Raw genomic sequence first — 15182 nt, forward strand, 5'->3', positions numbered from 1 at the left:
TAAAACCCTAACTTTTGTTTGTTCTTCTTCCATATTTTGGGTTATGGGGATAAGTTCTTGTTCAACACTACAACAGTTATGAACTAACCTATTGAATCTGAGGGGTGACACTGTGGCATCTTTACTTTTTTTTGACTCAGTTTGAGAGAATGAATCTGAGGAGACAGTGTTTTGAGCCACTGGACTTTGTCTGAAATCAAATCCATTGTTCTTCTTCTTGTGTGAATCATCATTATGTCCATTTGGAAATGAAAATAGATCATTTGGTTTGTGAGAAGCATCATTAAGAACCAATGGGGAGTTGATTTCCTCAGATACTTCCTGCATGTTTAGGTCAACCTCATATTAGACTTGGTCAAACCTGGATATCAAGTGTATTATAAGTTGATAACTAATGTCAATTCTATAACAGACTAACAGTTTTGATTCAGAGTAGGTTGCCATAACTCGAGGCAAGTTCACTTTTATATCATTATTTTAAAGCTAAATAAATATGCTGCCCTAGGTGAGCTTTATGGGATTTCTTTGTTCATTATCAACGGTTTGTTGGATTTACACCTCTTTCAAACTTCACCCCAATTCCAAATGCTACAGCTGAGGTAATTACTAATTGGAAGGGTTATCATTTGTTGAGGTATATGCGTTTTTGCACTCCTATTATTAACAGTTATTATTGATTCTGATCCTGCAACTTATTGTTTTGTGATAGAGGGTGTACTCTTGCAGTAGTTTCCACGCAACATTTCTTTCCCAACATAAGGACTTAATTGTCAATTCACCAGAAGATATCAAGCTGCCTGTGTTGCATATACTATCTAACAACCTTACGATTGAGTGTGGTGAAGTTGATGGAGCTGTTTTAGGTTTATGGAGAGATGTGACCAATATTCAGAGGTTTGGTGTGCACTGGACCGAAACCTGGACTGAGTGGACAAAAGTTGCAGTTTTTGTCCCACACAAAAGACATAAATGCCCTCATCCTCATTATTGGAAAATGGAAATAACCTGCCTGATAACTTGATTTGTTGAACAGGAGTTCATATTAATAAGGGGCTTCTTGCACTTGGAAACTTGTTTGTTATTATTCACAATTGATTTTCTGTCTATCTACAGTTAGTGTTAGTGAGGTTGAAGAACTATTTGAGCTATTCAAGAGCATAAGTAGTACGTGAAATTGTCCTGTTTTTCAGAAGGGTTTCACCGGGCTGTCAATTTGAAGGTTTTGGAATCTATTTAAAAATGTCTATGTGAAGAACCAACAACTCTTTTAGGAGGTATTCTTTATTTTTTTCGTGTTCTTATTAAAAAAATAAAGTATAAATTTGTATTTTGTTATAGGGATCACTGTGTGCAATACTTTTGTTATTTATGATTGTGAACATTACAAAATTGGATTTTGGCAAACTAATTCTTCTGATATGTGCTGAAGGGGCTCTTTTCAAACCTAATTTTTACTTGAAAGGTCAACCATTTAAAGTCAAAAGTTACCACTGATGGAATATTTTTGAGTTTTGGCTTTAGTACACAATCTAAAAGTAATTTATGCTTTATCAACAAACAGTTTTTGTTAAAATCAAAATTCATTTTTAAAATTTTCCAATCAAACTATCATCACAGGAGTCGTGCCTGAGGGTATAACATCTGATAATCTCATCAATAACATCATGGATACACTCTCTGATAAGCTCCAGAAGCAGAATTCTAGCATATTCTTCGTTGAAGAAATTTTACACACAATCTCTTCTCAGTTCAATAAGCTATTTTGGAGACAGAAGCATATTCATCACATTTTAGGGGGTGACAAATGTATGCTTCATCTCTTCATTCTTTCTTAACCTTACAATAATGGTGATATATTCCTTTTTTTCTCTAATATGACATTCTTTTTTTTTTCTTTGAGTCTTCCATTATATTCTTTATTGATCATTATTAAGTTGTCTAAAGTAATTTCAAAATGAAAACCTGTTGCCCTTTTTTCTTTTCAATTTATGAAAAATGTATGTCCGGTCAATTTTTGACAACAATACATTCTTTTCTATGTATTCAGATGGCAAGTAAAAAAGCTATATACATGCATGAAAACATATGGCCGTTATCAAGAACACTATAGAAGCTATGTATGGTTTCATCAAGATAAACATGGTATTGGTGTACTATATATATGTGATATAAAGATACACATTCAAGCAGGTGAAAGGAGAGTTGAACCATATTTATTCTAGAATGGAACGAACAATTCCATTCCTTCTCTTATTCCGTTGTTTTATCCGGCGCAAGAATGGCCATCATCTGTCCAAAGAAATACAAAAGATGCCGCGGTTCTTATTGTGAAGACTGTCTGGAAGCAGCAACACCATACCTGCTGTTTGGCTGAACCGGAAACAGGAGGCACGAGATGTGCTGGAGATGTGTGGGATACTTTACTAGCAAAGGTAATTATGCTTTGATTATGTCATGCCTATTTTACGTGTTAGGCAGATTAATTTTTGAAAATTTCAGTGGGATTATATGAACGATAAATTATCTTTACAAGCATTTCTATTTTTAATTTTTATTGTCATTTTTTACATAATTGATATACAAAATGGTCAACATGATGAAGGAAGAGAGAGCCCCTTTGCTTCACAAAGAGGCCCAATTATTCTGTCACAGGCGTTCAATCTTTTTTATTCCTATAAAAAATTGGCATTTTTATATGTATTGTTGACTTTTCATTAGCAAAAACTCTTATGTGTGACAGATAAGAATAGTTATAACTCCATGTTTGTAGGTATTTGGACTGATCTGAACCTCAATTGTTGATTACATGCTTTTTTTACATTTATTTGTCATTGTATGTTTTGCTTTCACTGATTGTGTTTGGATTCCAACCCCGCAAAGCGAAGATGCTTTCCTAGTTACAATATTAAAAAAATATTGAATCTATGTTGTTTTGGTTGTTAGGTTGAGAGAATTGCAGCCATGGATTGCTAAAGATGATGATGTTGGTTGTTAGGTTGAGAGAGAATTGCAGCCATGGATTCCAAGTGTATGTATCTCATGTGAAGCTTTTGTTAGAACTATTAATCTCAGGGATTTCAAGTTTTTCATATTTCTTGTATGTAATTAGTTTGTAAATTTGTGTTACAACTTCTATTGATTTGTTTTATCTTTCCATGGAACGATTATTTGTATGACATTAAATTTTATGCAATGGATTGTATTTTTTGTATATGATATTTTATTTTCTATTATGAGACATTAAATAAAAAAATTATTTGAAAATTAGTAAATCTATAAATAATATTTTTTTTAAACATTTAAAATTAGAATACGCAAAAATGTGTGTCATCTTCATTTATGACATGGCTTTTCTTGACAGCGACTTTAATATACGCAATGCGTGTCGTAAATGCGCATCGTAAATAGACAACACGAAAAAGTGTCATCTCTCGTTATGACAGCGTCTTCCTTGACACGCATTTGCGCGTCGTCTGAGCGTTTTACGACACGCATTGCGGGACGTAAAAGGTTGTTTTTGTAACACCCATAAAATTCAAGCCAAATTTAAACTTTTAAAACATACAAAAGGTTTTCCAAAATAGTTTAATATCAGAGTTCCCAGAAATCATAATCATAAACCGAGGAAGTGTACGGTCACGCCTTCGCCTTCCCGCGGTCAGCCGCTGTACCTGAAACAATAATCGATAAATGTAAGCTCGAAGGCTTAGTGAGTTACCCCCAAAATACCAACCTCATATAACCTTAATCATATCAACAAATACAGAACAGCCATGCATCTCGAGTCTACAGTGTGACTGGTCCGCCCGCACCGGGCCTTTAGTCCACCTGGTCTACTCTCTGAGTCTACAGTCTGACTGGACCGCCCGCACCGGGCCTTCAGTCTATCTGGTCCACTCTCCGAGCCTCGGCACGTCTGGTCCGCCCTCTCGGGGCCTTCAGCCTATCAGGACCGCTCGTCGGGCCTTCGGCCTGACTAAGTGCCCTCCCGGGTCTGCAGTCTATCCGGTCTGCCTTGGGTATGTTGGCATACAGCACGAAGCAGGACCCGCCTCAACCCAACCCCCAATCAAACAACCATGTGCACATATAACAGATAATCACATAACAGTCTATAGGCAAACAAACCGATCTAACATATCATATAGCATAGCAACATCCTATAACCAGGATACCGACCTAACCGGTCACTAACATAGCATCATCCTATATACCAGGATACCGACCTACCAGGCCACTGACATAGCATCATCCTATATACCAAGATACCGACCTAAACCAGGTCACTAAACAGAATACCGTCCTAACTACCAAGACGTAGATCTAACAGAGCAATAAACATATCATGCAATATACCCGGATACAAATCCGATAAAGGGCTGGCCTTGGTGCCGTAGACCCTGTTGATATAGTAAGGATAACTCACCTCGCAAGTAGTTCAGAAGGTGGTGTCAAAATTCTCCAAATGTAGCTCCAACTCCAACACCTATATTCACCAATGTCCTTTGCTATAAATATCCAATTTATCAAAATACCCTCAGAAGTCAACTGGTCAACCCTTGGTCAAAGTCAAAGTCAACTGTCAAGGTCAACAATCCATGTTGACCTTAACTCGTCGAGTACCCTTAGCTACTCGCCGAGTTCCTTGCATAACTTGCCAACCCGCCGAGTTACTCGTGTGACTCGTTGAGTTCCTAGGGTCAGTGGCCGTAACTCCTTGGCCAACTCGCCGAGTTTTCCCTTTATAACTCGTCACGTTCATACGTGTCCAAAGGTTGGGAAAACCCTCGCCGACTCGCCGAGCCCACGGCAACCTTCATCGGACTCGCCGAGTCGTTCATACAACTCGCCGAGTCTACGACAATCTTCATTGGACTTGCTGAGTCGTTCATACAACTTGCTGAGTCTCTTCAGTCCTTTATTCATACAGACGATTTTAAGCCATGCTAAGGCTACAAATTGTAGATCCAGCTTCCCAATGCACGTTTATCACGTAAAGTTGCAACCTTTACGTGCATGCAAGGCTCTATAGGCTTAGAATGTCAATCTCAAGCTTACAATGGGGTTTATCTCAACATGGAGGGTTCATGCTTGCTAAAGCTGGAGACTTTATGGCTTTAGAGTCCAAGATGAGCTCAGATCTGAAGTTGCAACTTCAGATCCTAGCTCATACCCGAAAATGGTTATCACCCATGCTATAAAAGCCCTAATCTTCAATCATGAAGAGATCTAGAAAGAACAAGGTCAAGGTAACAACTTGTTACCTTCAAATGATGCTAAACTAAAGTAGACTTCAGATCCACACAAGCTCCTTGCTGCTAGCTACTTGTTCTTCAAGTTCCTCTCTCTAAGAATCTTCTTCCAAGTCTATCCGGACCGCTCTAAACAGTTGAGCATCTCCCTGGGCCATCCCTCCTGGTGCTCTCTCCCATGCGTCCTGTTCTCACCCACTTGGGGCTTCGAACTCCTGATCTACTCTGTGGACTATACCCCCTCCGGCCTATCTGTAGGCCTCATGTCGATCGTCCACACTCTCGGAAAACCGTGGTCTGTTCCCTGACCCGCGTATCTACCATATATGCTAAATGACCCGCAAACTCACGCTGAATGTACTGCCAAGCCCTGGCAGCTGATAGAATCCTCAACGCCTGATGTTCCATCTGAAAATTCCTAATTCTCCCCCACTTGGGACACTAACCCCTACCTACTAGTGGCGAAATCAAAACTCTACTTAATCGTCCAATCCAATCATTTCCACACTTCCCATAGAACGATGAATCCTGAAACGAATAGTCTCCGCAGAATCACCCTCCTGGCGTGGAGTAATCGAACTTCAGAAGAATCTGAATCCCAACTGACACTTCTGCATCTCCCACTCACGATTACCGGCCCTGGAATAGTGATTCTATATCCTACCCTCCCATTCTCAAACATCCCTGAATCCTAACCGTCTACGACTTCTTGATACTAAACTCCTCAAACTCTCCTATGCCATATGTATAAAGGGATGGAAAATTTACAATAGAATTATAAACAATAAGATACAGATAGAAACATACCAGTAGCTGTATCTGGCGCTGTCCTGACCTCCTCTGCTATAAGCTGGAAGGCACGTCCCTGAGCACTCTGGGGCTCTACTCTACCCTGACCCCCGCCAGTAATCCTCAATGTATGGACAGTTGGTCTTCACGTGACCAACCTGATGGCAGTGATAGCAAATCCTCATGTCCTGAACCGGGGCCACCTGGCAACAATCCCTCGCATAGTGCCCCTCCTTTCCGCACTTGCGGCACGCACCCCCGGACCTACAAACTCCGGAATGACCCTTCCCACACTTCTCACAAGTGCGGCCGCTCTGTCCTCCAACCCTGGAATCAGCGGTCTTGGACCGCTTTGGCGCCAGCTGCGACTGCACCGGGGCCTGCCTCTGCTCCCGCAACTGTAACTCAATCTCTAACTCACACCGCCTGGCGGCCTCCTATAGCTCCAACAACGTATCACACCGCTGGGTAGCAACGAACTGTCTGATGTCAGTCTTAAGCATGCTCAGATAACGTGTCATTTGAGCCTGCTCGGAAGCAAATTCCGGGCAAAACATTGCCCTCTCAGTGAACATACGGGTGATCTCCGTCACCGACTCTGTATCCTGTCTCAACTCCAAAAACTCCTGAGCTAGCCGCTCACGCTCGACTCGTGGAATGTAGCGGGAGCGGAACATATCCCTGAACTGCTCCCATGTAACAGCAGCTCTCTGCTCATCCGAATACGACCCAGTCATCAGACTCCACCAGTCCTTTGCCCCAGACCTCAGCAGGTTTAGGGCACATCTGACCTTCTGGTCAGTAGGACAGGAACATGTGAAGAAGCACCCCTCCATGTCAGATAACCACCTCATAGTCTTGATGGGATCCTGAATCCCATCGAAAGTAGGGGGCTTCGTGTTGTCAAAGTCCCGATACTAAATAGCCCGACTGACTCCCATCCCTGCTGACGATACAGCTGATGTGGCTACGGCGGCAGCCGCCTCAGTGAGGGCTGCGTATATGTCATCAAAGTCCTCCATCATAGCGGACTTAATAGTCCCAAACAACTCCGGAATCTGACCCCAGACAATCTCGACCACCTCCTCGCGGATGATCTCCCTGACCCGATCCTATGTCAACATCGGCTCCTCCTGGCCGATAATCTCAGGCGCCGATGGGGCCTCCTGATCACCCTGTTCGAACCCCGATCCAGATCCAGTCACGAAATGCCTCGTAACCACCATTATGAAATATAACAGGAAGATATCAGGCAATCCGCACAAATAATCGGGAACTAACTCCCTACCAAACCCTAGGGGTTGTGACTTCCTTGCTACGCGTATGGGTCCTGTGCTTTCAGTAGTACGGGCCCATACTACCTTCCACACCTACCCATATTTGTCTCAAGTATCACCACAACACCCTAACCTAATATATATCATAGCGTGCACTCAATCCTCACTCCTAGAGGAATGCTAAACTATCCCATAACTGGCCTTCTGGCCTCTCACTACCTACCCATCCACCAATTGCATGAATACAATCACATATCGCATGGCTTAAACAATCTGAGGCTAAATAATTTAATCCCACAACGGTTGGACTCAGACAAGAGCTGCGCAGCAGGACCAAATCCCTCACCCTAAGACCATTTAACCCATGTAGCATGTGACTTAGAGTATTCACCCAATAGTTAGTTCACACACGAAAGAGTTACAAACAATCAACTGAGGTACTCTACATAAGATAAGGCATCAAAGATCAGGCAATTCTATCATATGATTCCTGAGGATCCCTATCTTATTACTAGCATGTTGTTCTAACACATAAGATCAATAACTTGTATGGTATTTTGGGGTCTATTTACTGGCTCCGGCTGATCGTACACTTCGCATCCTCTTTTACTTATTTTGAAAACCATTTACGATCATTTTGAAAATCTTTCCTTGATTTCAGACTGGATTCACACGAATGTTCCTCCTGTTCACTCAAACCAAGGCTCTGATACCAACTTGTAACACCCATAAAACTCAAGCCAAATTTAAACTTTTAAAACATTCAAAATACTAAAAGTTATTACAAAAGGTTTTCCAAAATAGTTTAATATCAGAGTTCCCAAAAATCATAATCATAAACCGAGTAAGTGTACGGTCACGCCTTCGCCTTCCCGCGGTCAGCCGCTATACCTGAAACAATAATCGATAAATGTAAGCTTGAAGGCTTAGTGAGTTACCCCCAAAATACCAACCTCATATAACCTTAATCATATCAACAAATACAGAACAACCATGCATCTCGAGTCTACAGTGTGACTGGTCCGCCCGGACCGAGGCCTTCAGTCCACCTGGTCCACTCTCTGAGTCTACAGTCTGACTAGACCGCCCGCACCGGGCCTTCAGTCTATCTGGTCTACTCTCCGAGCCTCGGCACATCTGGCCCGCCCTCTCGGGGCCTTCAGCCTATCCGGACCGCTCGTCGGGCCTTCGGCCTGACTAAGTGTCGTCCCGGGTCTGCAGACTATCCGGTCCGCTGTGCGTATGTTGGCCTACAGCACGAAGCAGGACCCGCCTCAACCCAACCCCCAATAAACAACCATGTGCACATATAACAGATAATCACATAAAAGTCTATAGGCAAACAAACCGATCTAACAGATCATATAACATAGCAACATCCTATAACCAGGATACCGACCTAACCGGTCACTAATATAGCATCATCCTATATACCAGGATACCGACCTACCAGGTCACTGACATAGCATCATCCTATATATCAGAATACCGACCTAAACTAGGTCACTAAACACAATACCGTCCTAACTACCAGGACGCGGATCTAACAGATCAATAAACATATCATGCAATATACCCAGATACAAATCCGATAAAGGGCCGGCCTTGGTGCCGTAGACCCTGTTGATATAGTGAGGATAACTCACCTCGCAAGTTTCTCGGAAGGTGGTGTCAAAATCCTCCAATTGTAGCTCCAACTCCAACACCTATATTCACCAATGTCCTTTTCTATAAATATCCAATTTATCAAAATACCTTCAGAAGTCAACTGGTCAACCCTTGGTCAAAGTCAAAGTCAACTGTCAAGGTCAACAGTCCATGTTGACCTTAACTCCTCGAGTACCCTTAGGTACTCGCCGAGTTCCTTGCATAACTTGCCAACCCGCCGAGTCACTCGTGTGACTCGTCGAGTTCCTAGGGTCAGTGGTCGTAACTCCTTGGCCAACTCGCCGAGTTTTCCCTTTATAACTCGTCGCGTTCATACGTGTCCAAAGGTTGGGAAAACCCTCGCCGACTCGCCGAGTCACTCGACTGACTCGCCGAGCCCACGGCAACCTTCATCGGACTTGCCGAGTCGTTCATACAACTCGCCGAGTCTACGACAATCTTCATTGGACTAGCTGAGTCGTTCATACAACTCGCCGAGTCTCTTCAGTCCTTTATTCATACAGACGCTTTTAAGCCATGCTAAGGCTACAAATTGTAGATCCAGCTTGCCAATGCACGTTTATCACGTAAAGTTGCAACCTTTACGTGCATGCAAGGCTCTATAGGCTTAGAATGTCAATCTCAAGCTTACAATGGGGTTTATCTCAACATGGAGGGTTCATGCTTGCTAAAGCTGGAGACTTTATGGCTTTAGAGTCCAAGATGAGCTCAGATCTGAAGTTGAAACTTCAGATCCTAGCTCATACCCGAAAATGGTTATCACCCATGCTATAAAAGCCCTAATCTTCAATCATGAAGATATCTAGAAAGAACAAGGTCAAGGTAACAACTTGTTACCTTCAAATGATGCTAAACTGAGGTAGACTTCAGATCCACACAAGCTCCTTGTTGCTAGCTACTTGTTCTTCAAGTTCCTCTCTCTAAGAATCTTCTTCCAAGACTTGAAACACACAAATGGAGCGCACACACACACACGTATTAGGGTTTATGGGGTATCAAGGGGCTGTAAGGGGAGGCTGAAGAGGCCAAATGATCCCTTAAATAGGGTGAAAAACCCCGGAATTTAGGGTTTCATCCTCCAGTTCCTACTCGTCGAGTCCCTTCTTGGAATCGGCGAGTAGGTCACTTAAGTGCGCGACCTAACCCGCTGCTACTCGACGAGTCAGACAACCAACTCGTCGAGTAGACCTTGAATCCATAAGAATTTATCACCATAAATTGATACTCGAGAATCGGGGCGTTACAGTTTTTCTAGTAGTGCAATGAATATAATAATATATAACAACGTTTACACTTCTTCTTCAAATAAAATTTTAACTGATAATATACTAAATAATATCTAATTAATTCCGTTACATGATCTATAATCTTCTATTTATATCTTCCAAAAGCCAAAATCATCTTTGGGTTTCTTTTCGTACAAGGGTTCGTGTGACTTCTCCTCATAAATATAACCTTCTATTTACATATTCCAAAAGCCAAAATCATGACTTTTAAGTTTATCAATGTTAACATTCTCTTCTTTAATCATAACTTCGATACTAGTTGTTACGATCAAGACTCGGTAAACACACACCACACACGATAAAGATGTGAATAAAATTAAATAAAAAAGAATTAACATGGTTCAAACGATAAGAGCGATCAGAAAATCCACCAACAAAATATCATAGAATTTTATTAGATTTGTAGAAATACATCTACCATATATACACTTTCTGCTTAGGGTTACAAAAGGTACATAGAGATCTATTTATAATGATAAATTGGTCTAGCAGTTTGTGTTGGCCGGGGCCTAAACACCCAAGAAGTCATCATCTAATCTAGCCACCGGTCCGAACACGGCAAACTACTCATCGAACACGACAAACTACTCATCGAACACCTGTAGACTTTGTGTTAAGCACAATAGAGGACGGTAGACCTTGCTCCCAACCAGCGCAGGGCGCCCCATTATTAACTCTTAGTAGCGGCTAGGAGGTCAAAGGGAGATGAGAGCCCACAATTCAACAAGGAAAATAATACAAAAGCTTAAAACTGAAGACGAAGAAAACCAACAAGAGATGCCACCGATCATAAAAACATCTTACAATATAAAAGTAAATCAAGAAGGTAAGAATCGAGAAAGGGTGTTGTGGGCGTCTAGGTAGGAGAGGCAACACACCATGTTTCATCGCCATGGATAGGGTAGTGACGCCATGAAGCTTAGTAACGTGGAAAGTAACTCGTCTTCAAGGATCTCATCTTCTAACCGGTAACACATCTAATAAGATACATAATGTCTTGGTAAGTAATGTACGTTTATGTGCATAACTTTTTCCGAAAACATGTAAATATTAATGAAAAAAACGATGTTCAAACTTACTTCAATTTTCCTGGCCTCCTTAAGTTGGAATGAAACCTCAACAATCGAAGGTCGTTTTTCCCGAGTTTTTTGCAAGCATTGATAAGCAATAGATGAAAACTTGAGCAACGTATTTGGATTGGTATCTTTCCTTATTCTGTGATCAATTATTTTTTCTAGGTCTCCGTTTTTGTAGCAGGTTCGGGCCAAATGATGGAGGAATCGTCGCTCATCGTTGTAATTGAAATCACACGCCAGCCTTCCACACAAAACTTCAAATAAAACCACACCGAACGAATAAACATCTGATTCTTTTGTTAGGAATCCTGTTTTTTCATATTGTGGGTCACAATAACCATGTGTGCCAGCAAGGTTAGTGATCACAAAGGTGTTCTTTTGATTTGCTAGACCTATCCTTGACAACCCAAAATCAGCAAGTTTTGCATTCCAATTCTCATCTAACAAAACATTGGCACTTTTTATATCACGATGTATTATTCTATGTTTTTCTGCAACGTGATTATGAAGATAGTCCAATGCGGAAGCAACACCAATGCATATTTTGAGGAGTTGTGGCCATGATGGTCCACCCGATTTAGCAGTGTCACGTAAATATTTGTCGAGGCTTCCATTGCTTTCGTATTCATAGACCAGAATCATCTCCTTGTTCTCATCACAAAACCCTATAAGTCTTACAATGTTCTTGTGTTGATACTGTGAAAGCATTGCCACCTCAGTGTGGAACTCCTTGTTACCTTGAAACCCAGTGACATCTAACCGTTTTACAGCAACCAACTCGTTTACATGACCCGCCCACGAGAGGACTCCCCAGTAGACCCTTCCGTATCCACCCTTCCCGATGAACCTTCTTTCGTTGAAGTCTAGAGTAGATTTTTTTATGACATGAAAGGGGATTTTGAGGTCATTTATCTGCTTCATCTGGGATATGATTTGGACTATTTAGAAGTTATAGTCAAATCAATCTCTTCAAGGAAGAAAAATATGCAGCATTTACCTCTGTATCAACTGTATTGTTTATCCGCTTCTTCGCTGCATAGTTTAAACACATCAAAAAAAATGAAACCAAATCAACGCAATAAACACAACCACGCATTTCCTACAAACCTTGAAGAACTGCCCCACAGCCTCCACATTTGTAGACTGGAACATCTGGCGACTCCCGCAGAACTTTTTGGCACCCTGGGCAACGAACTAACCGGCGATTACTGCTCATCTTGTCACTTTTCAAAACCCTGACACTTTTTTACGTAACATTTAGGAATATTAATAGAATTAAGAAAATTACCGATTATCAGATGCTGAAATTTTTGACTTTATATCAGACGCATATTTTAGACGAAAAAACTAAAGAAAATCTTACAAATAAACCTGAATCCTTTTCAATCAAAATTTGACTTTTTTGTTTCTGGATAAGGAGTGATGAACATGGAGATTAATCAAGAACTAGCAAGCTAATTCTCAAGCTGTTGAAGGAAATAGTATAATATGGGATAATTATGGACACTGAGTTTGGTTGGAACAAGCCAAAAATAGCGTAAAATATGCAAGAAGTTGAAAAAGTCAAGCATAAAACTTAATTTCTTTTAAAAAACCACCAGGAATCTTTTTCTTTATAGAATTAAAACATCATCATAGCACAACTACATCCTGTAAACCTCAAATTATTCAAAGCAGATGGGTAAAAACTGGGTATGGTTAAAGAAGAAAGAACTCGTGCAATTGAAGTCTTCTACTGACCCCAAAAGAACGGTAAAAATTCTGAACTCAATCGTAACAAACAGAACCCACTAAATAAGGATCACATATTATTACCCATTTTGTCAAAAGATCCAAAACCCATCACATCAAGAACTGGAAAGTGATGTTTAGGATTTTTTACACGTGTTTTGGGGGATAAATTGAGAGAAAGAGCATGGGAAATCACGTGGTCAAAGATCCAGAATTTTGAACAATGGATTCAAATCAAGAACTAGGTATCATTAAAATAGTATTGCAAGAAATTGGTGTTTCGTGAAACAAACAAAACATGAGACATTCTTGATTGGTCAAAGATCTTTGATGCAGAGATTCAAATCACTAGCTACGAATCTAGAAAATTGAAAATTCTGATTGTATTTGGTAAGGAAGAGGAGAAGAACCTGACATGATGTTGAGAAATGCTGTTGTTTACATGAACTCCATGGAGATTTGGAGAGGTCTGTATAGAAATTGAAATATTGGTTGGTAATGAAGAATACGAAGTAGGAAAACTATCTTCTAGTTAAAGCAACTGAAAAGTATCTTCTAGTTAAAGCAACTGAAAAGGTCTTGTGTTGACTAATAAAATTTAAAGTAAATTACATGAGTGGTTCCTTGGTATATTATAATTACAAAATTGCAAAAAATGGTCACTGTGGTATGTCAAAACTAACGTGTTTGGACCAAAAAAGTTTGTATTAGCCTCAGTGGTAAAAAAGTTGTATTTTCTTGCGAGTTTGGTCCAATTTGGTTTAAACTTTTTTGTAAAGACGATTTTTCCCTTATTATTTAATTTTTCATTTTGTTTTATTAACAACAATTAAAAACATTTAAAAATAAAACAAAAATAAAATACTCTCTCTCTCTCTCTCTCTCTCTCTCTCTCTCTCTCTCTCTCTCTCTCTCTCTCTCTCTCTCTCTCTCTCTCTCTCTCTCTCTCTCTCTCTCTCTCTCTCTCTCTCTCTCTCTCTCTCTCTCTCTCTCTCTCTCTCTCTCTCTCTCTCTCTCCTGTAAACATCAAGTAAACTCAACTCCATTTGAGAATGAGAAAGAGATGTGAAGACACATTCAAGTGAAGAAAGATCAAGAAGACTAGAAGGGCATGTCTTTTCTAGGTTTATGTGTGTGAATTGATGTGTGTATTTATATTTGATCTTTCTTGTGGTTATCGATCCAACACCACATCAACAGCCACTGCTACCTCAACCATAGAGCTCTCAAAGAAACAAGCCCCTAAGCGAACTTCAACCAAAGATCGTAAACCACCCACTTCGCCTCTACAAACCATACTTCGACGAACAAGAAAACAATCAATTCGTCTCTCTCATTCTCCGACGACCTCACAATTTAAAACCCTAGCGTTCATCAGAATGACGAAGGCGGTTGATTGCTAGGGTTTTCGGATACTGATTGCTAGGCGGCGGTTGGAGAAGCACTTTTGTTCTTGAAATTGTTTGGAAGGGAAAGAAGGTGTGGGCATCGGTTCTTATTTTGAAGGGTAAAGTTGTTTATGTGTAATGATGCAAGCATTAATGGGAGGCCTCATGTTTATAGAGGGATAAGCAAATCGGAAGTCAAGGTCATCGTCGTCGGCGTCAATGTCAGTTGCTCGAGAAGCCATGACCTGATCCTGAAGCTGAGACATGACCGGATACGAAGAAGCAGTGATGGTAATAATTTAGGTATGTATCGTGGAGGTATTTTTTCCCATTTGTTTTGTTTATTTACATGACCGGATATGAAGAAGTAGTGATGGTAGTGGGGGTGTTGATAGATTCACAGCTCCATTTGTATGGGTAAACCGGACTTGAGATCCGCCCCTGGTCCATTTGAGAAAAAGAGTTGATTGCATCGATTTGAGTGTGTTTTTTGGATATAATCCTTGATTCAAACATATTTTGTTCTTCAACGCACATACAGTTCTCTAAGGATGAATAGAATGATTTCGATTTTCATTTCTGGAACTCAAGAACAAACCCAAATATCTAGGGACAAACTCAAGAAGAAACCTATATTTTGTGTGTGATTTTCATTTTTGGAACGATTTCAAGGAGTATTCTTGAGTGTGTATGTGTTTATAAGAGATCATGTCTA

At 40.6% G+C, this 15182-nt stretch overlaps 1 protein-coding gene across 1 annotated transcript; it reads right to left on the reverse strand.

Annotated features, from left to right (window-relative positions):
• Nucleotides 1-10638: 10638 nt before the first annotated feature.
• Nucleotides 10639-13576, reverse strand: LOC145161602 (receptor-like protein kinase HERK 1). Its single transcript, XM_079081159.1, has 5 exons — nucleotides 13490-13576; nucleotides 12456-12583; nucleotides 12346-12380; nucleotides 11352-12269; nucleotides 10639-11249 (listed from the first exon to the last, which is right to left on the reverse strand). Exons 2-5 carry the CDS (start codon nucleotides 12562-12564, stop codon nucleotides 11157-11159), a joined length of 1155 nt encoding a protein of 384 aa, XP_078937285.1. The 5' UTR covers nucleotides 12565-12583; nucleotides 13490-13576; the 3' UTR covers nucleotides 10639-11156.
• Between the last annotated feature and the right edge of the window lie 1606 nt (nucleotides 13577-15182).

This window comes from Lactuca virosa, chromosome 1 (genome assembly GCF_052849685.1).
Source record: "Lactuca virosa cultivar CGN04683 chromosome 1, Lactuca_virosa_CGN04683_v6, whole genome shotgun sequence".
NCBI classification, from domain to species: Eukaryota; Viridiplantae; Streptophyta; class Magnoliopsida; order Asterales; family Asteraceae; genus Lactuca; species Lactuca virosa.

Bases quoted from the DNA above. Each gene is read 5' to 3' on its own strand.
- LOC145161602 (XM_079081159.1), bottom strand. From the start codon at position 12,564: ATGAGCAGTAATCGCCGGTTAGTTCGTTGCCCAGGGTGCCAAAAAGTT. The intron at 12,381-12,455 runs GTTTGTAGGAAA...TAAACTATGCAG, and splicing joins CTGTGGGGCAGTTCTTCAAG to CGAAGAAGCGGATAAACAAT. The intron at 11,250-11,351 runs GTAAGTTTGAAC...GTATCTTATTAG, and splicing joins AGGAGGCCAGGAAAATTGAA to ATGTGTTACCGGTTAGAAGA.